Source organism: Tursiops truncatus, chromosome 16 (assembly GCF_011762595.2).
Source record: "Tursiops truncatus isolate mTurTru1 chromosome 16, mTurTru1.mat.Y, whole genome shotgun sequence".
NCBI classification, from domain to species: domain Eukaryota; kingdom Metazoa; phylum Chordata; class Mammalia; order Artiodactyla; family Delphinidae; genus Tursiops; species Tursiops truncatus.
The window spans coordinates 4,911,089-4,938,211 of record NC_047049.1 but is presented as its reverse complement, the minus strand read 5'-3'; the positions used below and the strand labels follow the sequence as shown (position 1 = coordinate 4,938,211).

Below are 27,123 nucleotides of genomic sequence, written 5' to 3'. Positions count from 1 at the left end.
AATAGGATAGTGTTGACAAGATAACTGAGTGTGGGTTTATGAAACAGCACTATCCTGCAGAAAAACTAAAGCAAAAGGACAGGGAAACCACAGACTAGGGCCCGAGACAGGGATCCCTCACATTCCCCAGGCAACTGGCACCTCTGGGGCCACCCCACTCCCCAACCCCCATCACCCAGAGCATTTTCAGGCATCTGTGCCCATGAACTTGGAAATAGACACTGCCACCAAGAATGAAGACCCACACACCATCAGGGGATGAAAAATGTCAGCATGGAACAAAGAAATTCCCCTTAAATAATCAGATGTCTCACCCCAAACCTTGTTCCCTGAGCTGCCTTACGCTCAAATGAGCTGCCGCGTCCGTGTGTGCACTTGTGTCATTTTCCTGAATTATTTCCCCCAATTTGACAGACCTTAGTAAAGCTATTTTGAGACTTTGCTGACAGTTTTTCTGGGCCCACACTATGCATTTCAGCCATTTCAGTCTTAACTCTGTGACCTCATTAAGGGTGTATTTTTGTATAAGCCTGTGGGTCCGGGTGCAATGACACACGCACTCTGTTCTGATTCCAGGATCCCGAGGTTAAAACAGCCCTGCTCTGTTAGTGCACTCTGTGCATCTTAGTGTGGCTCGACCCAGAGAGGAAGGCTTAGTCCACTACAGCCTTTTACAAAGCAGCACTGAAATGGTGTTTTTTTCTCAAACTTGATATATAATATTGAAACCCTTTGCTTTGTTGAAATGGTACACATTTTTCTTCATTTGCCCTCCCTGTTCGTACAGGTAATTCTCCGATGTCTAACCTGGGGTCCAGGGGTCTGGCTGCTCAAGCAGGCCACTGCGCCTCTGATCCCCTGAGTTAATTTATAATCATAGAAGTGACAGTCGGCTGGCGAGAACACGTACACCATGTCCAATGTCCAGGCTTAGGTGCTCTGGATTCTGGTTCCAGTTTATTCATTGGTGACATTGAGAAGGTAGTTCCCTGAAACCCCAGCCTGGGCTGCAGCGTCCTGGATGGCAGTCCAAGACAGACATGTCCTGGAGCCACCACATAGGGTTTGGTTAGTTGAAACAATAAACACGGCAGGCTTTGAACAGCTTACAACGTTCAATCTTTCAAAGTTCTGAACGCCACTGACATGGTGCTCCACTAATATGCTGGTGCCTTTCCAGCTCCGTGAGTTACCGGTGGACACCCGAGTTCTTACTTGGACACCCCAGGGTGTTTGAACACACACAGCCGCTGTGCTGTGAGGTGCACTGTAGTCCCCACCAGTGGAACTTGCTGCCGTTCTAGCGCCCATAGGCTCTGCCTTAGTGATACTGATGGACCAGGAAGACAGTGGCCTTTGGGTCATAATCAGCCCCTATTCTGAAGGCAGGCAGGGTGTCTTGCAGCCTCTCCGGGCCAGAGTCGGCACCCAGCAGTTATCAGCCTTCTCTTGTCCCATCTTAACGTAGAGACATACATGAGACAAACGGACACAGATTTGCTAAATTCAACCTCATTCAAATTTGAAATGATGAGTGAACTTGGGGATCGTTTTCATGGCAACACTGGTTCATTCTTTCTCTAGTCAAGTGTTCGTTGAGTGCCTACTAAGGCCACAGAGAGTGCTAGATGCTGGGGATGAATGTGAGCAAAGACAGGTGTGGCGCCTACTGTCAGGCAGCTGGGGGTCCACAGGAGGAAGCTGGACTTGGCTCAAAGCACCAAACAAGTGAATGTCTAATGACACATGTGACCCAAGCACCCTGGTGAAGAGACACATGGTCCTATAGGAGCGTGTTATGAGGGATGAGCGGGCCTGGGAAGGCTGGGAGCTGAAGAAGTGGAAGGAGTTAGCCAGGTGTGTCCAGGCAGGAAGCAGGAGCCCTCTAGGGAGTGGGGACAGCACTTGCAAAGGTCCTGCACGTGGGAAGCACTGAAAGGTCAGTGAGGCCTGGGCTCATCCTACAAGTTAACACATCCCCATAACGTGTTAGGGCCCCGAGGACACCTTTGATGAACACTTTCCCTCCCTTACCCGCTTTCAGCGGGAACGAAGCTCACCACACGTCGGCCCCAATATGGTGGCATCATCTCGTTTTGTAATGTGTTTGACTGTTGGTCTAGATTTGTGCCAGGCCCTGCTGTAGATGCCAGGTATCTAACACTGAATAGCCCGGATCAGGCCCCTGCCTTCACGGGGTTTGCCTTCTAACCGGTGTGGCCTCAGACAGTAATCACCAAATATATAACTAGATCAGGTAACGTCAGCAACTATAAGTGCTATGAAAAAAAAATATGGCAAGGGGCTGGAGAGCCCCTGGACGGCTGTGCTGTCCTTGGCAGGGGTCCGGATGGCTTCCAGGGAGGGTGGGAATGGGCCGTCCCTGGACGAGAGGCTGGAATACCAAGGCTTTTCCTCTCAGGCTTGCTCCTACCTGCCTTTTCCCCACTGCACAGAACCAAAGCCTTCCCAAGGACGATAAAGGGGAAGACAAGAAAACTAAGAAATCAAAAGAGATAAAACCAACAGAGATTGCCAAAAGCATGTGGTGTGAACACTGATCGCATCAGGAAGAAAATTGTTTCCATCCCCAGTTTGCTTTTCCTTTAAATAGGACATTCAGACATAGCCTCACCGTAAAACTGATTTATCATGCGGAAATAATTTCCGTAGCAGGGGAACTAATTTGATTGTGTAGCATAAAGAAAATGTATGTGGGACAATGGGGAAGAATAGAGCCCAAATGAATCCAATATATTTTAATCTCTGCAATACAGATTATATTTTCAATTAAGAAGCTTAAGTTGCATGTGTTCAGCTGGCGGGGGCTTCCCGGAGCCCTTTACGCGTGGGTTTATGGGTAATAAGTCACTTAGCATTAGCAAGTATGATCATTAGCCCGTGATCACCCAGCTGCCTCCTGTTAATAGCAGAGTCACTGCCTGCCGTGGTCATGGCCACGTTCGGGTGGTGAAAAGTGGAGTAACACGGAAAACGGAATTATTTTTTTGGTGAATGCAATTGACTAGGCAGAACAAGGAGATCCTGGATTCCATCTCCTTCAGCCCAAGCCGTGTCTGGTTCCCAAGAATCATAGTCATGTGAGAAGGTGGCCTTTGGATCATCTCTGCCAGGCTTTCCAGAAGCAGAGCACAGCATGGCCACATGTGTCTGAACTGCTTTGTTTTATTAACTGTGGCTAAGGAGCATGGGCTTTGAAGCAGACAGACTTTGGTCTTTGCTCCACGACTTGCTTCCTGCATGAGAACCTTATGGACTCCTAGGTAAAGGGGAAGTAGGATGCTAGCCCTAACACAACAGTTGTAAATCAACTATACTTCAGTTTAAAAACAATTTTTTAATGTGAAATAAAAGGGATGCTAGCCCTTATCCACTCATCTCGCGTCTCACTTAATCTTAAATCAACCCATGAGGTGGAGCCCTAATCCTTCATATTTTACAGGCAGTGGCCTCTGCCCCTTGGGCTTTTTCTCAGGGGTAAAAAGGTAGGACCCAGAGCGCTTCTGCACCTGGTCTGTGCTCAGGATTCTTCTCCCTCTCTTCGTTCCAGTAGCCGTCGACTGGGCAGAAGGTTCTGGGGCCTGGCTTTGCAGACTCTCAAGCTTTGCCTCACCCCCTCCCCTCTTTAGCACAGACATAGCCGACTAGGGTGAGGGCATGAAAGAAATAAAGGGGTCATTTTAAAAAAAAAAAAGAAGAAGAAGAAGAAGGAATCTGGCAGGGAGAGCAGAGGCAGATGTGGAGTTCGGTTTTTTTTGTTTGTTTGTTTTGTTTTTTTTTAATCTATTTCGAGCCTTTCCAGAAGGCTGGCTGGGAAGGCTGGGGCTGCTGACACACAGGGGCCAGTGCAGCCAGCAAGCAGCTGTGTAAGTAGAACGGGAAGCCCAGGGCTCCTTCGCGCGCAGCCGCGTGGCTGGGAGCACGTCGGGTTGGATAGCATTAAATCCAGCACCATGGACCTGATGAAGGTCCAAAATAAGGTCAGAGCCGGGCAACGGGGCTGTAAACCGGAGACAAGCTGAGAAATGGGCCCAAGGCAGACGGGCTGAGCAGCAGGTGTACGGGGAGGGTGATGAGCCCAGAGCCTGGACGTGGGAAGAGGAGGGAAGGGGCTAGAGCAGCAGTGGTGACAGGCGGCAGATCCCAAGCTTAAAATCCGGTGTCACATTGTTCCTTTGGGCATTGGTTTGCTCTAGAAGTATTTATGGAGTAGTCAGTGCAGCTGGTGTGGAAGGGAGTCAGCCCAGCCCAGACCATGGGAACCCTTCCCCCTCCCCTCCCTTCCCCTCCCCTCGCCTCCAGGTTCTACTTCCTCTGCCCAGAAAGGTTGGAGTTTCCCTAGGCTCTATTCTTGGCCTTCCTTTTGTCCCACTTATTCTAAAATCTCTTTTCCGTGTTCTCTCATCCGTTCCTAAGGATCTGTTTGTACCTGGGCTCAGATCTAGTTTCAAATGTATACATCCCACCCTTGACCTCTCACCTGATCCCAGACCTCACTGACAGCAGCGCGACCCCGAGCCTGAAGCCAAGATCTCACTCCCCAGGGGAGATTTCTCCGCGCTCTGACCCCATCACAGTGGTTATCACTGTAAATGACACCTTCCATCCTGGTGCGCTGGGCACAGGCCGGCGTCTTTGAAACCTCGTGGTCCTCCCGCACCCCAGCTTCCGCCCCTCACTCACCCCTGATCAGCGCAGTTCCCAGTGCACAGTTGGTGCTCAATCTCGTTCAAGAACCAGAGGGCAAGAACGAGGGGCAGTGGGAAATGGGCACAAACCTAACTCCTTAAACCAGAGGTCAGCAAACGGCAACCTACGGGCCACATCTGGCTTGCCACCTGTTTTGTTTTATCTGGTTTGGTCATTTTTGTTTGTTTGTTTTTATGGCCTACAAGCTAAAAACAGTGTTTACGTTTTTAAAGGGTCGAAAGCAAAAAGTCAAAAGAATAACATTTCACAACACACAAAAATTATATGAAATTCAAATCCCAGTGTTCGTAAAAGAAGTTTTATTGGCACACCCACTCGTTTGTTTGTTTGTTTGTTTGTTTTTGTGGTACGCGGGCCTCTCACTGTCGCGGCCTCTCCCGGTGCGGAGCACAGGCTCCGGACGCGCAGGCTCAGCGGCCATGGCTCACGGGCCCAGCCGCTCCGCGGCATGTGGGATCCTCCCGGACCGGGGCACGAACCCGTGTCCCCTGCATCGGCAGGCGGACTCTCAACCACTGCGCCACCAGGGAAGCCCGCACTGGTTTGTTTTTTGCTACAGCAGCAGAGTTGAGTAGTTACAACAGAGACCAAATGGCCGGCAGAGCCTATCTGGCCTTTTACGGAAGAAGTTTGCTGCTCCCTGGACTAACTATTCAGCATGGTAAATGCCATGTTAATGATGGACGTGTTATTTGCATGCTGTCATCAATAATTAATAATCGATAATCAGTCATTCTTATGTTAACTGGGAACCTATTATGTAAATGATGGTCTGAGGATACAGCAAATGGCTACCTGTGGACTCTGCCTTGCAGGAGGCAGGGTCGTTATCATGAAAGGAATAGGGAAGAATATCAGCCCTTGGGCAGTAGCTCAGGCGGCTGGAGCAGGGAGAGAGGCACCATATCGGTACTTTGGACCAATACAGGTGTTATGGTTGCCAGGTCATTTGATTCTGTCAGTATGGTGGGCAGAGCACGAGTCCCCCTAAGATGCCCATACCCCAACCCCCCGATCCTGTGCATACCTTAGGCTACATGACTGGGGCATCTTAAGGTTACAGACGGAAGGTGGAAAGCTGGAAGAGGCAAGAAGATGGAACCTTCCCTAGAGCCTCCAGAAGGAATGCAGCTCTTCTGATACTTCAATTCTAGCCCAGTAAGATCCGTTCTGGACTCTGACCTCCAGAAGTGTGAGATAATACATTTGTGTTGTTTTAAACCACTAAGTTGTGGTAATTTGTTACAGCAGCCTTAGGAAAAGTAGTGCACTCAGGGACATCGCTCGACTTCCCCTGTCCCCTTGGCCTTGCCTCTTTCCAACCCGGGCCAGGTAGGGGTCCGGGACTCCCGGTGACGTCTGCTTGTGGCCCTGAGAATAAATCAGCCCGAGCACGGCCGTCCCCTCCTCTTGTTTCCACTTGACATTTGTGGATTTCCTTCTGAATGGCAGTTTCATAAAGATGTTCTTTATCTCAACGTAAGAAAGTAATCAGACGCATTACAGTGTAAATTCGTGATGCTGCTTCACGCTTTGGGCAGGTGGGGTGACTCAGTCTGGAGCAGAGAGAAAGGTGTTTAGTCTCCCTTGCACCCTCGGCTCTTCAAAAGGCTCTGCCTCCCTCTCCAGGGACCTTCCCGAGCTCCCCTCCACCCTGGGTTCCCCTTTTACAGTGTTATGCCCGCTCCCTGGGGTGGGGACGTGGGGAGCGGAAGGCTGGGCAGAGATGACCCTCGAGGCAGAGCCCCTGGTCTGGCCAGGGATGAGGGCTTCCCCTGTGTCCTTCACAAATTCTGGGTGCTCAGATGTTATCGAGTCACTCCACGTTAGAGCCCCAAGAATCTCAGGAATAATCCGGCCCAATATGTGCCGTTATAGGGGTGACTTCAGCCACTTCCCGTGGGTACAGAGTCCCACCTCTTCCACCCGTCCTTCCCTCCCACGCCTTTTCCACATTCCCTTGTAAAGTGGAGAATGACGACATCCGCCCCTGCTTTCCCCATAACCTGGAGCTCTATGACCCCCGCGAGGTTACCCCACCCCCCACTGACCGTGGTGCCCCCCAGTGGGAGTAGCTGCCCCCAGTACCAGGCTGTGTGACTGCTGCTTCCCACAGCGTGTAAACTAACATCTCCTGGGAAAGCTGGAGGCGTGACCTTCCCCGCAACCCGGTCTGCCAAGCAGGTTTTATATGTAGAAGGCTCTGCTCCCACATGCCCTCCTTCCCCAGCCTCTCGGGATGTCCCCTTCCATCAGGACCATCTCGACCATGCATGCTCCTGGGGCTTGAGCCAAGTGCGTATATCCTTTCAGCCACTTGTGGAAAAGGAAGGCAGGCTGTTTAAACTGTAGTTTCCCTCGTGTATCTTCTAAAGGCCAAATCTGAGTTATCTGTAAAGGGTACCTCCACGGTAAGGCCAGGCAGCTCCGTTACGTGTGTGGGTGCCTCCTGCATGTGGGTGCCCGCGTCTGGGCGTCAGCCTCCGCCTTCTGCACACCGTGTGGCCAGTGAGCCGTGGGGCAGGGAGAAGGACGGGCAGTCATTTGGCTTCCTGGCTCTGCACCTACTGTCTGGGCAACCTGGGCGAGGGCTGATTTCATGGTTCCCACCTGTGCACTGTAGAGAGCACGTGAGCGTACAGGTGAGTCCTGGCACAGTAGGTGCTTGTAAGGGTTGCTTGATCAGTGTCACCTCCCTTGTCCTTGCATGGGATGAGCAAGAGGCGACTTTTCTTCGACTGCATTTCAGCATCTCAGCCGGTGTCCAGGGTTTCTCTCACTGATGGGTGGTGTCCAGGTCAACTGTGGAATAATCCGCCATGCAGCTGAGTCTTGTGCCGTCTCTCCAGGGTGAGGGGTCGCAGCAGAGGTGGAAAGAAGTATTTCAGGGAGGATGCTGGTTCTTGAATCTTGAGGTGGGCGGGGTCCTTCGGCTCTCCCAGCTTCGCTGTGTGTTGTCACGGGATCAGGAAGCAGCAGGTCCACAGAGACATTCTCCAGGCCCTCAAAAGTGTGTTGTAGATGTTGACTCAGAGGACACTTTATGGGAAGAGAAATCTGCTTCTGACGCCTTCAACCCCTGGACCCGAAATGACGGCGAGGGGCTGAGCAGAAATAAACCATCTCAAATTCAGTTGACAACCTGGCACCAGCCACATCTCCTGGGAGACACGAAGCAGACATCACCGTCATCCCCTGTCATCTCAGACTTGCCATTAATTGGGCATTCGTTAAAGTAACGTGTCGATATTAGGATTTAGAAACGACTGGAAAGTTGATTTCAGAGGGGGGGGCACCTGAAGAAGACAGCTCTGATTGGCCCCCACTGGGTTTCCAGGGCAGGATCGGGGACCCCTATGTACACCATCTCCCAGGCAGCATTGTCTCCAAGCCCGTTTTGCAGATGTGACAGCTGAAGTCCAGTCCAGGGCCCATCATGCCTCTGTTTGGGGGAGAGCAGTACTATTGGGAACTGACTGAAGGCACGTTCTAGGTTCTTTTTCATAGATACTGTGAGCTGTTCATTAGTGAAAATGGGTGAAAGGTAGCTGTTCACCACTTTGCTACCAAGTTATAGTGAAAGTGTCAGGTTGAAGTCTGCCACACAGAGACATCTATTAAGAAACGCTTTCTGGGCTTCCCTGGTGGCACAGTGGTTGGGAGTCCGCCTGCCGATGCAGGGGACACGGGTTCGTGCCCTGGTCCAGGAAGATCCCACATGCCGCAGAGCGGCTGGGCCCGTGAGCCATGGCCGCTGAGCCTGCGCGTCCGGAGCCTGTGCTCCGCGACAGGAGAGGCCACAACAGTGAGAGGCCCGCATACCGCAAAAAAAAAAAAAAAGAAATGCTTTCTCACCAACAATCAATGCACACAGTTTGTTCTGAGACTTCAAGATGCCCCATTTCTCTGTCAGTTTAGGTGTTGAGAAAATCTTTGGGAGGCAAGGTTCATACAAGCCTATAGTCACCATCAGGCAACCAGAGCCCTCCAGACCAGTGACTTGACACTAGAGCGTAGGGTCAAGCTCTGGGCCCCCCGTCCGTCAACACCGGACTCCTTGGAACCAAGCACCCAATTCACACAGGAGCGAACAGAGTCCCTAAAATATTTTAGCTGATCCACTTCCCTTACATAGCATTGATTTCCACTAGGACAGCCCACTTCTATTAACCATTATATTCATTAAGAAGGCACACAGGGCTTCCCTGGTGGTGCAGTGGTTGAGAGTCTGCCTGCCGATGCAGGGGACACGGGTTCGTGCCCCGGTCCGGGAAGATCCCACATGCCGCGGAGCGGCTGGGTGGAGCGGCTTGGCCTGTGAGCCATGGCCACTGAGCCTGCGCATCCAGAGCCTGTGCTCCGCAATGGGAGAGGCCACAACAGTGAGAGGGCCGCGTACCGCAAAAAAAAAAAAAGAAGGCACACATTTCCCAAAAGAAAATAATTTCTAACAATTATTCTTCTCACGCTTCTGCTTTCGATCAAGAAGAAGCTTAGCCAGAGCACTTGCCCAAGCAGTCTTCTGGAATGTGGTTTTCTGATTAAAGATTGGTGACCAACTGTCTATAGTAGCACTTAGAATTTATCCCTTTAAACCAGCACTCTCTGATGAAGTACTTGAGCATAATTTTCAGACCTCCTAACACTCACCTTGAGCTTATTGTGTTCCAGCAACTGTTCCAGGCACTGTACACGTTTTAGCTCATTTAACCTTCACCACCTAGCAGGTCAATTACTCTTGACACCCATTTCATGGAGGAGGGAACCAGCTCAAGTTTGCACAGTGGGTCAGTGGTAGAAGCCAGATTTCATCTCAGGCTGTTTATCGTTGGAGTCCCTACTCTAACCATTGTGCTGACCTGCCTCTTAACACTAACCAAGGCTTGATTCTAGTCTTCCAGTCTCGTGGCGAGGCTTTTGATGAGGGGGAAGCTCAGGGTTGCTTGATGGCTGTGGTTGAGGATGCGGAGATGCTCACTGTTCTATCCAGGAAAGAATAAACAAGATCAAACGGTCTTAATAGTAAAAAGTAAACAGATTTAAACAAGCAAGTAGGGGAGGATTAATTAGTTTACAGAGAGAAAGTAGTGGAAACGGTTTTTAGAGATTGGAATAGGTAATTACATCTTTTCTGCTTGAAAATCATTTGTTTAAATAATAGGTCAGGACTTCCCTAGTGGCGCAGTTGTTAAGAATCCGCCTGCCAATGCAGGAGACACGGGTTCGAGCCCTGGCCCGGGAAGGTCCCACATGCGCGGAGCAACTAAGCCCGTGGGCCACAGCTACTGAGCCTGTGCGCCTAGAGCCCGTGCTCAGCAACAGGAGAAGCCACTGCAGTGAGAAGCCCACTCACCGCAAGAAAGAGTAGCCCCGGCTCGCCGCAACTAGAGAAAAGCCCGCACGCAGCAACGAAGACCCAACGCAGCCAAAAATACAATAAATAAATTTATAGAAATAAAAAATAAAATAAAAATAGGCCATATCTTCAGCTTTGTGTGGGCTCTACCTTCGCTGTTGCAACATGTAAATGAATGGGCATGCCTCTGTGCCAGGAAAACTCTATTTACACACACAGGCAGACGAGTGGACTTAGCCCATGGGCTGTAGTTTGCAGACCTCTGAGATGTGATACTGTCCAATTTTATATTTCCTTGCTTAGGGTTATAACACGGGCATGGGACATTCTAGTTCTGTACTTAATGTGCAGGACCGTGCTACTCTCGCTAAAAAGAAAGCCTCATTTCTTTAGGATAAATCAGAGGAATTATGTAAACAAGAATGGCCGTTGAGGTGATTTTTATGGACTGTATGGGGAAGAAAATCATTATTCAGTTCTTGAGCTCTTGTGTTCTGGGTTGCTACACTGAACCCAGCAAGCAAATGAGCTTGGAATCAGACGGCATCCTGGGCTTGGAATAAGGTTATGCCTGTTAATAGAAAGTGTCACTCAGTGGATTGCAAACAAACAGCTTCTGAAAGAGCCACTTCATTCTTGCAAGACCTGGTTCAGGTTGGTATTTCGAGTTTTAGCTTCCACCGACCTCCCCTTCACTAAGCTGAGTCTTTTATCTTGTCTCAGATACTCAGAACAGCATGGCAGCCAACAAAAGAGAGAATTCCATGATGGCAGCCTTCCCCCCGCGCCCTCTCTCTCTCTCTCTCTCTCGCTTGCGGAAGAATGAAAGTGGGACCCAGAAAAAGCAGTTTGGCATAGAGGTTCGTTGTTCCAAGTGGTCAGTGAGGGTCCTTGGAGAATCTCCTCTGCTGGGGCGTGGATGGGAGTATGAATAGGATACATTATCGTTCCTGTGACTGTGCATCGCCTGGAAAAAGGGATTTTTGCAGATATAATTAGTTGATCTTAAGATAGGGAGATTATCTGGGTGGGCCTCATGTCGTCCCAGGAGTCCTATAAAAGGAGAGTCTTTTCTCTGGCTCATGGCAGAAGGAAGTGGGAGTTTGAAGCATCAGAAGGACTCAAATGCTGATGTGATGACGGCCACATGAGGGGGAATATGCAGGTGGCTCGTAAGAGTAGAGAGGGGACCCCAGCTGGCAGCAAGGAAATGGGGGCCTCAGACCTACAGCTGCAAAGAACTGGCTTCTGCCTGTGAGCCTGGAAGTCAAGAGCCTCCATGTTAGAACCCACCCTGGCCAGTGCCTGGACCAAGGCCTTCTGAGACCTCGAGCAAAGACCCAACTCAGCCTGCAGGGAGTTCTGACCTGTGAAACTGTGGCATAGTGGTTGCTGAAGCCACTACATTTGTGGTAATTCGTTACACACCAGCAGACAACCTACCAAGATGGCGGCACTGCCCAGGGCAGGTGGCCTTCACGTGATGCCTGTCCAGCCAGGAGCTGGGGATGAGCTGCGGCCCTGGGCTGGGACCTGTCTCTGCAGCGCCGTTAGTCTCAAAACCCGCGCGTGAACCTCACCAGGCCACCCTTTTCCGTCTTGAGAAGTTACCCCTTCCATGAAAGTCTGTGGCACTGCCTGAGCTGCTCTCCGTGGATGAAGATAGTGGAAGAAAGTTCCATACACTCAACCATTGAGTGATGAGAATTCTAAGCCCCAGTAAAATCAAAGACCTGAAGTTACAAGACATTCTTGTTTTCTAAGAGCTTCAACAACGCCTGAGCTTTCAGGAGCGCTGATCTTGTAAAGTCTCCTTTGCTCACTACAAGCTGAAGATCTCCTTCAGAGGCCTCTTTGGAAACAAATAACAAAGAAGAGGACAGAGGTCTTCATTTTTTGTATCTTTATCACACTCCCGATAGCACCTGCCAATTACTGAGCAGCTAGAATGACCCAAGCCCTTTGCAGACACTGACCCCTCTATCTCCCCCACTCACAGACCTCGATAAGGAAAACTGGAGTTCAGAGGTGTTCATTCACTTGCCCAAGGTTGCACAGCCTGAGTGATGGGACGTGATTTAGGCACAGAGCTCTCGGAGGGGTACCCCCCCGCCCCCCACGGAGAGGCCCACCAGCCTAGTGAGAGGGAAACTAAACGAGTAGTGAGTAGAAGAAGCCGAACACCAGTGAGGAGGGAAAATGTGGAAACACCGCCAGCTGCCAGGTGCCTGCTCCACGCACACGTGCAAGCACCCAGCCCCCTGAATGGGCAGAAAACCTTGTCCCAGTTTTTAGCCTTTGGCAAACGAACCTAAAGCAAATTACATTCGTTTGCTAAATGATGACAGTGCCCATTAGCAAGTCATGAAAATGAACCGGGATAGATTCTGGGCATAGCTAATATATTCTGAGTGTGAAATAGCTGGAAAGAATCATCCCCTTTGTGTAACTATGCTAGTTTCTCTTAAGATTTTTTGCCCTGGGCCCTGCAGTTGGCTCAGAGCCTCTGACCACTTCATGTTTTCTTGGGCTTACTAAGCGGATTCAATTGTACTGTATTTTATACAAGATACACTGCTGAGTGCTATAGGGAATGAAGTGTCAATGGACTTGCAGTAGATCTGAGACATGCCCTGTTAGGTGACCACTGTCATGTGTGACGTTAAGTGAGAAATGATGTACTAGGATCTTAAAGGCCTCTGGGCGGATGGTGGTTGTCACTATCAGCTTTCTGTTTATTTATATTCACACTTTTTTTTAACACCTCACCTCCTCCCAAAATAAATCTGAACAACCTGGCTCTTTGGGGAGGAAAATTCAGAAGTTCTTATTCCCAAGTTGGTTCTTCTTCATTTGTTGGTTTATTTTTGTTTGCTTGTTTTTAAATCATGGCACTGCGTCATACTGATGATGGTGGGGTTATGAACAGAAAAATCAGGATTCCCCCTGCTACAGTTTCTGGAAATACTCTGTTCTCTTCCCTTCTCATGTTTTTCTTTCTTTTTTTTTTATTGGGGTAAAATTTGCCATTTTAACCATATGTATGGGTACAGTTCAGTGGCATTCATTCCATCCACCTTGTTGTGCAACCGTCACCACTATTTGTTTCCAAAATGTTTCATCACTAAAAAGCGACTCTTGAGTCCTCATTTCTACCACCACCCCCTACTCCCACATATCTGGAACTCAGAAAATACTTCGGTGACAGATACACACGCTCTTACACCCTGGAAAGCATGTCTTCCAGGGCAGTCGGGGAGTATGGCTAAGGGATGGGTCAGTGGTCACGCCTCCCTCCCGCTTCCTCTGCCCCCTAGCCTACCCACCCGTGGCTGTCCTTGGGCAAATCCACCATGGCTGTCCTGACGCCTCTAGTTATAATCACGGGAACAACAGGTGGACCGTGGGAGAGGAAGGAGGAGGCTTGCCAGATGGATGCTGGGGTGCTGGTGGCGGGGGTCTCTGGGGTCAGCCAGGACCCTCGCTTATTCGACGTGGCTGATTCTAGAATGGAGATATGCCTGTCCCTTCTTAGCATTTGCTGTTGGGCCTTCCTGATGTGTCTGTCTTGGGGATTTTCCCCCTTTACCCAGGATGTCCCTAAATCAGCCAACACTTATTTTGTGTTGTTGTGTGATGTTGAAATAGGTGAGGCAGGCAGGATTGGGGATGGAGAGGAAAGTAGAAGAAGAAGGTATTAGAGAGTAGAGGGAGAGGGTGGCTTTATACATTTCAAAAACTTGACCCTGAAATAAAACTGTTAGTTAGTTAGTTGCACCTGGAGGTGCAAATGGAGGGAACCTGCCGACTTTGGTTTCCAAATCGTTTTTCTCCCAACTCTTTTTTTTTTTTTTTTTTCGCCCACACCTCGCAGCATATGGGATCTTCCCCAACCAGGGGTCGAACCTTCACCCCCTGCAGTGGAAGTGCAGAGTCTTAACCACTGGACTGCCAGAGAGGTTCCTCTCCCAACTCCTGGTAACACCACTCCTAGGCTCAGATAAGGAAGCTGTTTTCTCTAAGCTCTGGAGGGGGCTTTTTAACATCTGTTTGGTCAACAAGCTTTATTTTCTGATGCCAAGAAACAGATGAGAGCCCTGGCTCCCTCCTGAAATAGGTGAAGAACTCTCCAAAAATCTGTGTAGGGGAGAGATCAGAACTGAAGCACAGCTTTGCAGAGGTTGGCAAAACTTGCTGTTAAGGGCCAGGTACCTTGCAGGCATCACTGTTCAACACTGCCTTTGTCGTGCGAAGACAGCCATAGAAAATCCCTCATTGAAAAGCTGTGGTTGTGTTCTCAGAAAACTTTATTTATACCACCTCACACCCATTAGAATGGCTACTGTCCAGAAACAAAAGCATAAAAACCCAAAACAGAAAAACGCAAGTGTTGGCAAAGATGTGGAGGAATTGGAACCTTGAACTGTTGGCCAGAATGTAAAATGGTACGACCGCTGCGGAAAACAGTATGGAGGTTCCTCAGAAAACTAAACATAGAATTACCACCTGACCTAGCAATTCCACTTCTGGGTATAGACCCAAAAGAATTGAAAGCAGGGACTTGAAGAGATATTTGTTCACCCATGTTTACAGTAGCATTCTTCACTGTAGCCGAAAGGTGGAAGCAACCCGAGTGCCCATCCATGGATGAGTGGATAAATAAAACGTGGTATTATCCATACAATAGAATATTGTTCAGCCTTTAATAGGAAGGACGTTCTGACACATGCTACAACATGGATGAACCTTGAGGACATTATGCTGAGTTAAGTAAGCCAGACACGAAATGACAGACATTGTAGGATTCCACTTCTATGAGGTCCCTAGAGTAATCAAAATCCTAGAGACAGAAAGGAGAAGGGTGGTTGCCAGGGGCCAGGGGCTGGAGAGAGTAGAGGGTTACTGTTTAATCAGGACAGAGTTTCTGTTTTATGAAAAGAGCTCTGGAAATGGATGGGGGTGATGGTTGCAACACAAGGTTGAACGTATTTAATGCCACCGAAACGTGCGTACATTTAAAAATGGTTAAAATGGTCAATTTTGTGTTACATGTACTTTACCACAATTTTTTAAAGCCTTTATTAAAAAAGAAATCAAAAATCTTTTTTTACAAAATTAGGCTGTGGGCAACCTTGTCTTGAAGGATGAGAGAAATAGTTGTAGGCAGCATGGGAAGAAGCCAGGGGTGGGTGTGTATTAGTCGTAACAGTAATTGACGCCGTTCATGAGACAACTGCCGCATCACAGACATGGAGACGTCAGAAGAGCCTGGTGAGGTCTGTGCTAATAAGCCATTGTCCGTAGAGCGACCCACCAACCCTCCAGCCCGTCGGGGCAGAGGTGCTTCCTGAGCATTAGCCCGGGCTGTGGAGCAGGATGTGCCTGGAGGCCGTGATGACCCATGAACTCTGTGTACGGCAGGCACTTGCTGCCCAGATGAGTTAGAAAAGAGTTTGACAAGAGAATGTGTTTCAAGTCTTTGCTGTAAAGTGCCTTAACCGTTAAGGGTCTTAAACCTGGGAAAAATTAGAAAATATTCTAAAAACAATAGGGGCCACTATGAAAAGGCTACACACTGTAGGATTCAACAAAATGACATCCTGGAAAAACCAGATCTATGGAGACAGTAAAGATCAGTGACTCGCAGGGGCCCAGTGGGAGGGGGAGGGTGGACAGGCAGAGTGCAGAGGGTTTTTAGCACAGCGACACTATTCTGTATGATACTGTAATGGTGGAAATGTGTTCTTGTATATTTGTCCAAAGCCGTAGAATGTACAACCCCAGGAGTGAGCCCTAACGGCGCTCTGCACTTTGGGTGACGATGATGAGTCAATGTAAGTCCATCAGTTAGAACGCATGTACCGCCCTGGTGCAGCATGTCAGTCATGGAGGAGCCAGCGGGGGTGGGGAACGCTCTGTACATTGCATTCGATCTTGCTGTGAACCTAAAGCTGCCCTTAGGAATCCCGTCTGTTTAAAACTAACAACAATAATAATAATGTGGGAGGGGGGCAGGATGGGGGAGAGTGGAAGCAACCAGGAGCAGAAGGTGGTAATTGTTGAAGCTGAGTGAGGAGTACGGGGGTCTCTTTTGCTGTCTACTTCTGCGTATGTTGGAAATTTTCCTCCATACAGTGTAAAAGGAACACGGTTGCAGGGTTATACTTGTATCATGCTGACCTCACTGACTGACGCTCCTAAGGAAGGTGGCATAATTGTGACCAGTTGTCACCTTGATCTAAGCCTACTGCAAGGAACATGGACTTTTGCTCCTCTGAGCTTTCGTTTCCTTATTTGTAAAATATTAGGTAATTCATACCCCCCAAGACCTGTGAGCGTCACACACGGTGATGTCTGTGAAGTAACAACACTGCCTGGAACATACAGGGTACTCAGAAGATGCTTTACCAGCAAAGCAGCAGAAAGTTAGGCGGGTGGTCAAGTGGCAGAGAGCGGTGTTCGGTCCCGCCACTCTCAGGGTGTCTCGCCTTCGGCCCACAGTGGTTCATGCGCGACACGCACTGTTTTGGCCGGAACCCGAGACAGGAGACGGACTGTGCCTCTAGAGCACCAGTGTGTTGAGCATGAGTCAGAGCTGCAGACCAGGGCCCGCAGCTGTCTGCTCCAGGAGACCCCCAGCAGGGATGAGGCCTTCTTAGTCTGGAGCAGACTCCCTGGGGATTCTCTGTATTCCTGGGCCTCACGGACTGAGCCCACTTCTCCCAGATCTGTGGATGTCCCAGAGCTGGCCAGCAGAAAGGTTCAGAGCAATTTGCATTTTAGTTAGGAGTCTGATGGATGTCGAAGTCTCATTGATTTGAAAAAGAAATGAGGAAATCTCATGCATTCAGGAAACAAGGGCGGCCGACCCTTTTGTCTTTCTGGCCTCTTCCCTGCTTTCAAGTCCTCAGGGCCCCCATTGCCTACCATCAGAGGTGCAAATTCTGCACCTTGGTGTCTCCAACCTCTCACGGCCCCAGCCAACTCTTCCAGCCTCATTCCCAGAAAGTTCTCATGACACTGGCCTTCCCACTGTTTCCCAAGTTGCAGAGACTGGGGCGGGTCCCACCAAAGCCCCCCACCTTTTGTGCATCACTTCACCTCGAGACACACCAGGGTCTTTCCTAGAAGTCACTTCTCTGTGCTCACGTGGTCTTCGTTCCTCACCCAAGATCCCACCGAGGGAAGTGGCTGATGCTGTTTAGACACGGACTTGACGCCATGCTGCTTGTGGGAGATGCCAGGAGACCATCAGCCGGAGGAAAGCATCCGTCCCTTGGAATTGAAGTGACAGCCTCTGCACCTCTTTCATCACTTCACCTGAAGTTGCCCCTCCTTCCCAGCATTCCTGAATGATGCGGAAAAATCATTTTCAGGCAAATTTCCAGCCACGATTCCTTGACTTATTGTTCTGCAGGGATAGGATGTGTCGCTTTGCACTTGTTGCCTTTTGTCTAACCGCTTTGGGCAAAACGTTTTGTTAAAAGATGCAGATTTCTTGTTTCCCCCCAGAGCGACTCTTATGTGAATGCCAGAGGTATTTAAATGCCCTCATATTGAACTGTGCAATCTAATTATACAGCTTAAAGTAAGTTTAGAGAAGGAATAGGAGAAGCCCCACAGCTTCACCATTTGAGAAATGGGGCTTTGCCTTGCACTGGAAGCTCAGGGCATCTCTCGATAGATGTCTTTCTCTCTGTAGTAATAAGGCCTCTCATCTTCCACTTCCACTGGCAGCAAACACTGGGTAATAGAGATACAGAAATGCCTGTGGCCCTGTCATCATAAAGTCATTTTAGGGACTGTCAGGAGTTAAATTGGTTTCTGATTATGTTCCACTTTCTAAGTTCCCTTCTTCTCAGTTAACACATAATTATTTAGGACTGTGCTCCTTTGGTCGCTCAGTGCACGTAGCTTTCCAATAGGTAGCTTTGGGGGACGGTCCCCTGCTGGAGCTCACGGGGCAGCCTTGGCCCTTTTGTGCAGGGATACAGTGGGGATGTGGGTGAGAGGCAAGGCCGGGGGATGGCTTCTGGAACACGCCTGTGGTTGGGAGACTTGGAAACCGGCAGCTGCCTCCTCAGAGCCTCGCTCCCCCTCACCCAGCCTTCTCTCGAACACATGCAGAAGTCGAGTCACGGGGCTTGTGTCCCCTTTTCACCAGATGCTGCTTAGCATTTTGTGAAGTGTCAGCCCAGGCCATAGTGTTCAAATGACTTTGAATTAGGTGGCAGTACATCTTCCTTACCTTTAATCTCAAAGGTAAAGGAAAAAAAAAAAACCTGAGATTTAAAGTTCAAGATAGTTTGAGGCCCCATAGTTTAGTACCTTTATGTATTGGTTGAAAATAGGAGAATCTCAAAAACTTGGGCACCTTTTGAAGGTCTTCTAGCCAAATGTTTACATGGATGTAAAGAGAGAGATATGGATGGGTAGATAGATAATAGATGGTTAGGTAGATGGATAGATAGATAGATAGGTAGGTAGACAGATGATAGATGGATGGATGGATGGATGGGTGGATGGATGGATAGGTACGTGGATGGATGGATAGGTAGGTAGGTAGATAGATAGATAATAGTTGATAGAAATAATTAGATTAAAACTGTAATTGGATAAGCCTGTGTGTGTAGCCAATTAAACTCGTATTTGACACCGTCAGGAATTACAGCACAGTGTTTTGTTTCCAGCGGCAGCTCACTGTAGTTAAATGTCCATGTAGAAGAGAAGGAAGTCAAGGAGAATTTCCTGGGCTTTTTTGTTTGTTTGTTTTCAATTGTATGAGCTTTGGGAATGAGTGATCTCTGTGTCACCAGGCCCCCAGATTATTTAAAATGGGGAACGTTGTGACGAGAGGGGTGAAGGTGATGACTGACTCTCTGGACACAGGAAGGAGTCGGTTACCAAGCAGAGTGAGATGGAGTTCTTTCCATGGAGCCATTAACAAGAAAAGGTGCAGCCACTGGTCTTGAATAATTGGAACGTCTGCAGACAGTGCATCTGGACCTCAGGGCTTCTGAATCTTCGGGGGATTTGCCTGTGGCTCTCTCTACATTATTTATTTCGTGTGTTCGGTTTTACCTTTAAAATGTTTAGATTATAAATAAATCCTTTCATAGATTAAAAATGATTGAAAAGAGCTCTGTGAAATATGGGCTTGCCCTTTCACTTAATCATTTTGACCGTGTGGGACAGCATCCATGAAAGCATTTAGTTCTCACACCGTTAGCTTCGTTTTCTAGAAATTACTTCATGCTCGTGGCTCAGAACGAGGCATGACTTGCTTGGTGCGCGTCTCTTCCACTCCCTCCCTGTTCTGGCAGAGTCAAAGCAACACCTGTGCCAACTGCTCCCTGCCTCCTACCCACCGTGTTCTCGGTCCCCTCGCTGCAAGCATCTCGTTCTCGTGTTCTTGGGAGCTGGGAACATTATGAACAGTAGGTATGACCTCTATTCACTGGGTCCTGACATTTATGTACAGTAATGTTGGATGGAGAGAATAAAGACCAATGCAGATTGCCAGAGGGTGGATTCCCCCCCCCCTCTAGAGCAGGCTCTGAGTGTGTGGGTGTGTGTGTGGGGGGGGTGTTTGCGTGGTAGGAGTTCCTGGACATACCACTGGCTCTGAGACATCTGTTAGTGCAGTTATAAACTGATGCTCCCTTAGATCAGAACATTTCTAACTATGCATAGTGGTGAGATGTGCTTTGGGGGATCCTGATGTGTAAAAGACGAGCTTCCCTCCATTAAGGAACTAGCTCCAGAAGTGGAGGGGAGCAGTACCCAGCCATAAATGCCAAATGCCTAATGAGAATTGTGGTTATCAAGAACCTCGAAAGAGCTGAACCCCACAGTGGAAAATCTACTTGGAATGCAAGGACTCCAGGGAGAGCTGGGGGCTACCAAATATTCTAGCCTCCCTGAGCCCTCGGATGTGGGTCAGGGCTTGATCTCCTGGGCCAGCTCATCCATCCGTCATCCATCCATCCCTCCATCCCTCCATCCATATTCATCCATTCATTCTTTCCTGTGGCTAATACACAGTGAACATATGTGATGTGCCGGATGCCAATTTGGCATTGCAGACACGCGGGTGAATAAACAGGTCCATTTGGGAACAGTCTGGAGGGCTTCTCTGTCCTTGAGTGCAACTCCAGCGGTGCCCAGCGTGGACAGGGTCACCAGGGACGCAGAGCAGAGCCCACTTGCACCCCATCCTCCCTCTCATTGCTTCCCGACAGAAAAGACTTGCTCTTCCCCTCTGCTGAGCTGGGCTGAAACCCTTCATTTCAGACTAGTAAGGCACCCTGCTGTCCCATCGCTTGACTTAGCTCTGATGCTTCCCATAATCTTTGACTGAAAGCAGATGGTTACGCACACGTTTCTAATGCGATTTTCTTACTTATTTCCCGCAGTTTGATGGTTATTAGAAATAACTCATGAATCACAGCAGCTATTAAATATTCTTACCTAAAAGTTAGCCTCTGGTTATGTTTCTTTTTGCCTAGTTAATTAATTTGTGTTCAGGTGGACTTGGAACGTTGCTAAGATTTTAATCCTATCAAGGGTGAAAGGTAGGATGGAATGTATGTGTGTCCTGGGTGGCTCTGCAGAAGTGAGGTGGCCCTTGATACCTGTAGCCTGAGTGGCGCACCTCTGTTGCAGCATTGATGATGGTTTTTATTTGATCATCTCTTTGGTTTTTCCCCTACAACTTGTATTCTGTGTTATTTGGTTTTTTGTCCTGGCTTTTTAAAAAATTTATAGCGACTCTAAATTATAGACTCTCTCTCAGCATTGCCCCGTCTCAGTTGTCAGTTCATTAAAAAGTTTTTGCTCAGCCTTCATATTATTTCAGAATGGCATCTTTTTTTAAAAGTCATTTTGAGCAATATCTTTATTTAACTAGCTGAAATTGTTCCAAAGCTTAATTAGAAGTAGCATCTTGCAGCTGTTTGGGTGCTATCTTGAGGCACAATAATTAGCCCGTAATAATAATGCATGTCCAAGTGAACTTGTCGTTATTGTCATAGAGGGCTGAAGAGAGTGGCTTCCTTAAAGCTCATAAGGACTCTGGGCTGCGCCAGTGAACGGCCAATTCCTGAGGCTGAAGGAAAAGTTAAGGGGAAAAAGAAAATGTCCCCGGCTGGAAGCCTGGTGGTTTTGTGCTGTCTGACAGCCCCTCTCCGCCCCATGACAGGAAGTTGTTTTACTCCACTGACACTTGGGGCATTCCTCCGGTTGCTGGGGTCAGCGCAGTGCACATCCCCAGGTGCTACGGAACACAATTGCCAAGGGTCACATGGGCCGGGTAGAGCATCTTCTCTTGAGCCATGCATCCCGTACTTCTGAGGACCGAACATGACACGGGCAACCTCAGCCCAAGACTGGAGGGCTGATTAGGGTTGCCAGGTGACCTGTATATAGGAGGCGTGTCCTGGATCTAGTGATTTTGTCCTGGTGCTGGATTAATTTGTCAGGATGCCCTCAATGCCCTGTATTCAGCTTTTTTTTTTCAATAAATTACGAAACTCAGCCAGAAGAGCTATTTTTCCAGTTTAACTAGGCATCTTATAGTGGCAGAATCTGGCCACCCTATGGCTGATGGATGTGCTGCTGCCCACTCCATGCTCCTGGTTAGTGGACAAGCCAGCACGCCCATGCCCCTCCTTTAATAGTCACTTACAGCACCGATTCCTCCTTTCTGGTTATGTCTTAACATCCTCAGGGAAGAATTCAGATAACCCCGGCTATGGTTTTCTTCAGCCACTAAGACAGCAAACTCCGGCACAGGTCATTTGTCACACTCGTTTTGGTCCTGGATCCCTGATAGGTCTCTTAATGAAATGATGTCTGCAAATCCTCTTTCTTTGAGCTATGCCAGAGAAAGCTGCATGATAGCGGGTGTTGGACAGGAGGTGATGGTGGGAGGTGGTGATGGAGACCTCCTTAAAGCCCCAGGTGGACCTTCCCCCTCTCCCTCCTCCCAGGCTAACTGGCCTTTAGTGGCTCTGGGACTGTCAGGGCTGGGGAGCTTCTCCAGGCATGCATAGCTAAAGAGATCCTGTCGTCAGAGAGCACCACTTCCTAGTAAGTAACCTAGATTTCTCTTACACTCTGGCTGCTTCCTGCTGTCTAAACAGAGGAAGTGTAATGAAGTTTATTATCTGCGACCTAATGCTCATCCCTCTGGCGTCCTGCCTTTGTGCAAAGGGAGAAGGGTCATTTGAAAAGAAGCATCAGGACTGAGCTCTGTTGTTGTAAACACTCTGCAGAGTAATAAAACAAATCTACTGAACAAACAACCTTGTGAAACACTTAGTACTCTGGAGTCATTTGTGACAGCCCTGAGCTGTATAATACATTCCATCACAGGAAAGGAAAGGTCAGGGTATGGAAGGCTGTGATACTTTGTCCTGTGTTCTTAACATGGTACCTTATCAATGAATCAGTGAATTAAAATTCCTTCTAAAACTCTTGTCAAGTTACTCTCATATCTGCTAAAGCTTTTTCATTTTATTTAAACAAGTAAACAGTGACTAAAATTAGCATTTGGCGTATAGGACAAATGATACTGAAGTAAGCCATACGTCCAAGCTTGATGATACTTCACCTATCGATAAAAAAAAAAATGCCCCCTGCCATATCAGTAAACAAAGGATATTGCAGCCAGCAAGCCATCACATTATAGCCACCCCTGTGGTGAGCCCAGAGTGAACTCAGGACGAGAAAGCACAGGATACTGGCCCCAGAGAGCTGAGGTGCACATCAAAGGAACGATTTCAGTGAGCCCAGACTCTTCTATCTTCCCATATATGAAAAACACTAAATTCCTTAACTTGAGGTATCTGATTTTCTTTTTCTTTCTTTCTTTTTTTTTTTTTTAAACTGGAGTATAGTTGCTTTACAGTGTTGTGTTAGTTTCCGTTGTACAAGGAAGTGAATCAGCTGTATGTATACATATATCCCCTCCCTCTTGGACCTCCCTCCCACCGCCTCCTCCATCCCACCCATCTAGGTCATCACAGAGCACCGAGCTGAACTCCCTGCGCTATACAGCAGGTTCCCACTAGCTATCTATTTTACACATGGTCGTGTATATATGTCAGTCTTAATCTCCCAATTCATCCCACCCTCCCCTTGCCCCCACTCCGTGTCCACATGTCCGTTCTCTAGATCTGCATCTCTATTCCTGCCCTGCAAATAGGTTCATCTGTACCATTTTTCTAGATTCCACATATATGCTTTAGTATATGATATTTTTTTTCTCTTTCTGACTTACTTCACTCTGTATCACAGACTCTAGGTCCATCCACATCTCTACAAATGACCCAGTTTCATTCCTTTTTATGGCTGAGTAATATTCCATTGTGTATATGTACCACATCTTCTTTATCCATTCATCTGTCGATGGACAGATTTAGGTTGTTTCCATGCCCTGACTATTGTAAATAGAGCTGCAGTGAACACTGGGGTACATGTGTCTTTTTGAATTAGGGTTTTCTCAGGGTATATGCCCAGTAGTGGGATTGCTGGGTCATATGGTAGTTCTCTTTTTAGTTTTGTAAGGAAACTTCATACTGTTCTCCTAGTGGCTATATCAATTTACATTCCCACCAACAGTGCAAGAGGGTTCCCTTTTCTCCACACCCTCTCCAGTATTTATTGTTTGTAGATTTTTTGATGTTGGCCATTCTGACTGGTGTGAGGTGATACCTCATTGTAGTATTGACGTGCGTTTCTCTAATAATTAGTGATGTTGAGCATCTTTTCATGTGCCTCTTGGCCACCTGTCTTCTTTGGAGAAATGTCTATTTAGGTCTTCCACCCACTCTTTGATTGGGTTGTTTGTTTTCTTGATATTGAGCTGCTTGTATATTTTGGAGATTAATCCTTTGTCAGTTGCTTCATTTGCAAATATTTTCTCCCATTCTGAGAGCTGTCTTTTAGTCTTGTTTATGGTTTCCTTTTCTGTGCAAAAGCTTTTAAGTTTCATTATGTCCCATTTGTTTACTTTTTTTGTAACATCTTTATTGGAGTATAATTGCTTTACAGTGGTATGTTAGTTTCTGCTTTAGCAAGGTCCTTTTTGACCCACCTCCTAGAGAAATGGAAATAAAAACAAAAATAAACATATGGGACCTAGTGAAACTTAAAAGCTTTTTGCACAGCAAAGGAAAATGTAAACAAGACCAAAAGACAGCCCTCAGAATGGGAGAAAATATTTGCAAATGAAGCAATTGACAAAGGGTCAATCTCCGTTTATTTTTGTTTTTATTTTCATTACTCTGGGAGGTGGCTCAAAAAAGATCTTGCTGTGATTTATGTCAAAGAGTGTTTTTCCTATGTTTTCCTCTAAGAGTTTTATAGTGTCCGGTCTTACATTTAGGTCTTTAATCCATTTTATTTTTGTGTATGGTGTTAGGGAGTGTTGTAATTTCATTCTTTTACATGTAGCTGTCCAGTTTTCCCAGCACCACTTATTGAAGAGGCTGTCTTTTCTCCATTGTATATTCTTGCCTCCTTTGTCAAAGATAAGGTGACCATAGGTGTGTGGGTTTAGCTCTGGGCTTTCTATCCTGTACCATTGATCTATATTTCTGATTTTGTGCCAGCACCATACTGCCTTGATTATTCTAGCTTTGTAGTATAGTCTGAAGTTGGAGAACCTGATTCCTCCAGCTCTGTTTTCCTTTCTCAAGATTGCTTTGTCTATTCGGGTCTTTTGTGTTTCCATACAAATTGCAAAATTTTTTGTTCTAATTCTGTGAAAAATGCCATTGGTAGTTTGGCAGGGATTGCATTGAATCTGTAGATTGCTTTGTGTAGTGTAGTCATTTTCACAATATTGATTCTTCCAATCCAAGAACGTGGTATATCTCTCCATCTATTTATGTTATCTTTGAGTTCTTTCGTCAGTGTTATATAGTATTCAGAGTACAGGTCTTTTGCCTCCTTAGGTAGGTTTATTCCTAGGTATTCTTTTTGTTGCAGTGGGAAATGGGGTTGTTTCCTTAATTTCTCTTTCTGATCTTTCATTGTTAGTGTATAGAAATGAAAGAGATTTCTGTGCATTAGTTTTGTATCCTGCAACTTTACCAAATTCCTTGATTAGCTCTAGTAGTTTTCTGGTGGCATCTTTAGGATTTTCTATGTTATAGAATCACGTCATCTGCAAACAGTGACAGTTTTGCTACTTCTCTTCCAATTTGTATTCCTTTTATTTCTTTTTCTTCTCTGATTGCTGTGGCTAGGACTTCCAAAACTATGTTGAATAATAGTGGCAAGAGTGGACGCCCTTGTCTTGTTCCTGATCTTAGAAGAAATGCTTTCACTTTTTCACCACTGAGAATGATGTTTGCTGTGGGTTTATCATATATGGCCTTTATTATGTTGAGATAGGTTCCCTCTATGCCCACTTTCTGGAGAGTTTTTTTTATTATAAATGGGTGTTGAATTTTGTCAGAAGCTTTTTCTGCATCTATTGAGATGATCATATGGTTTTATTCTTTAATTTGTTAATATGGTATATCACATTGATTGATTTGCATATATTGAAGAATCCTTGCATCCCTGGGATAAATCCCACTTGATCATGGTGTATGATCCTTTTAATGTGTTATTGGATTTTGTTTGCTAGAATTTTGTTGAGGATTTTTACGTCTATATTCATCAGTGATATTGGTCTTTACTTTTCTTTTTTTGTGATATCTTTGTCTACTTTTGGTATCAGAGTGATGGTGGCCTCATAGAATGAGTTTGGGAGTGCTCCTCCCTCTGCAATTTTTTGGAAGAGTTTGAGAAGGATGAGTGTTAGCTCTTCTCTAAATGTTTGACAGAATTCACCTGTGAAGCCAACTGATCCTTGACTTTTATCTGTTGGAAGATTTTTAATCAATTTCAATTTCATGACTTGTGATTGGTCTGTTTATATTTTCTAATTCTTCCTGGTTCCGTTTTGGACAGTTGTACCTTTCCAAGAATTTGTCCATTTCTTAGTAATCTTTTGAAGTTCTGACTACCTGGTCTTTGTTGCAGAAACTCCTGTGGATCCTGGCCCCACCCTCACCTCTTTGGAGCCGTCCCTCAGAGCGATCTGAGATGCTGTGTCCTAGGCTTAAGTCCTCAGTTGTGTCCGCCGAATAAAACATAATTCGCACCTTTTAGGTTGTGCATTTTTTTCCAGTCGACATGCCAAACCATTCCAAGCCTGACAGTGTGTAACAGTGCTTTCAAATGCTTCACTTTAAAAAGCCAGCTAAGCAAAGACCAATTTGGTAACACTGATACATTGTGACTTGAGAAAAATATTTAATTTGCACCTTTTCTTTTTTAAAAAAATTAGGGTTTTTAGTGATATTTTTCATATGTTACTTTCACGCTCTGTTATTTTGGTCTGTTTCTTTTATTCTGCATGTTTCCTTGATTAATTTGGAGAACATCTGCATATAATTCTCTGGGCTTTTCACTGGCAAAACCTCACAGCTTTTCACAGGACTTAGAGAGTTCCCGTGCCAGACAGTCTTGGATTGTAGCTAGTTGAAATGCCAAACCTCCAAAGGTGCCAGAGCAGAAGTGTGTAATTATGTAATTTTCTCTTAATCTTTCAGAGTCTTTCTGCGAGCGATTAATCAGTATGCAGATATGCTGAACAAAAAATTTCTGGATCAAGCCAACTTTGAGCTGCAGGTAAGAGAAGAGGTAGACATGACCTTTGTTGAGAAATCACGTTAAAACAAATTGCTGGTCTGAGCCCATATCTTATATTTCTAATCCTTGAACTTAAGTTTTCCCATTTAAGGTGTGGAAATGGAATTTACAGTGTGTGATACTGGAACCCGAGGATTGAAAATGATGCCTTTGGGCTATTTGCTCAGTTTAGCGAGGAAGGAGATGGAGCTGTTTCAGAGTGAAAGTCTTGAATCAGAGTGACAAGTAGGGCCTCTCTGAGCAGGAAGGCCACCACATCTCAATTGGTGAGGCTGCCAAGATCGTCTCAGACCATCCTAATGTGATGAGGGTCAGCCCAGGAGGAG

General features: G+C 47.0%; 1 protein-coding gene across 1 annotated transcript in view; it reads left to right on the top strand.

Annotated features, from left to right (window-relative positions):
- DOCK1 (dedicator of cytokinesis 1) overlaps positions 1-27,123 on the top strand; it is a 517,745-nt gene that overhangs the window by 374,190 nt on the left and 116,432 nt on the right. The window contains exon 22 of the mRNA XM_033841901.2: positions 26,698-26,776. Within this exon, the coding sequence (XP_033697792.1) occupies positions 26,698-26,776 (79 nt within the window). The remainder of the gene's footprint in view (positions 1-26,697; positions 26,777-27,123) is intronic.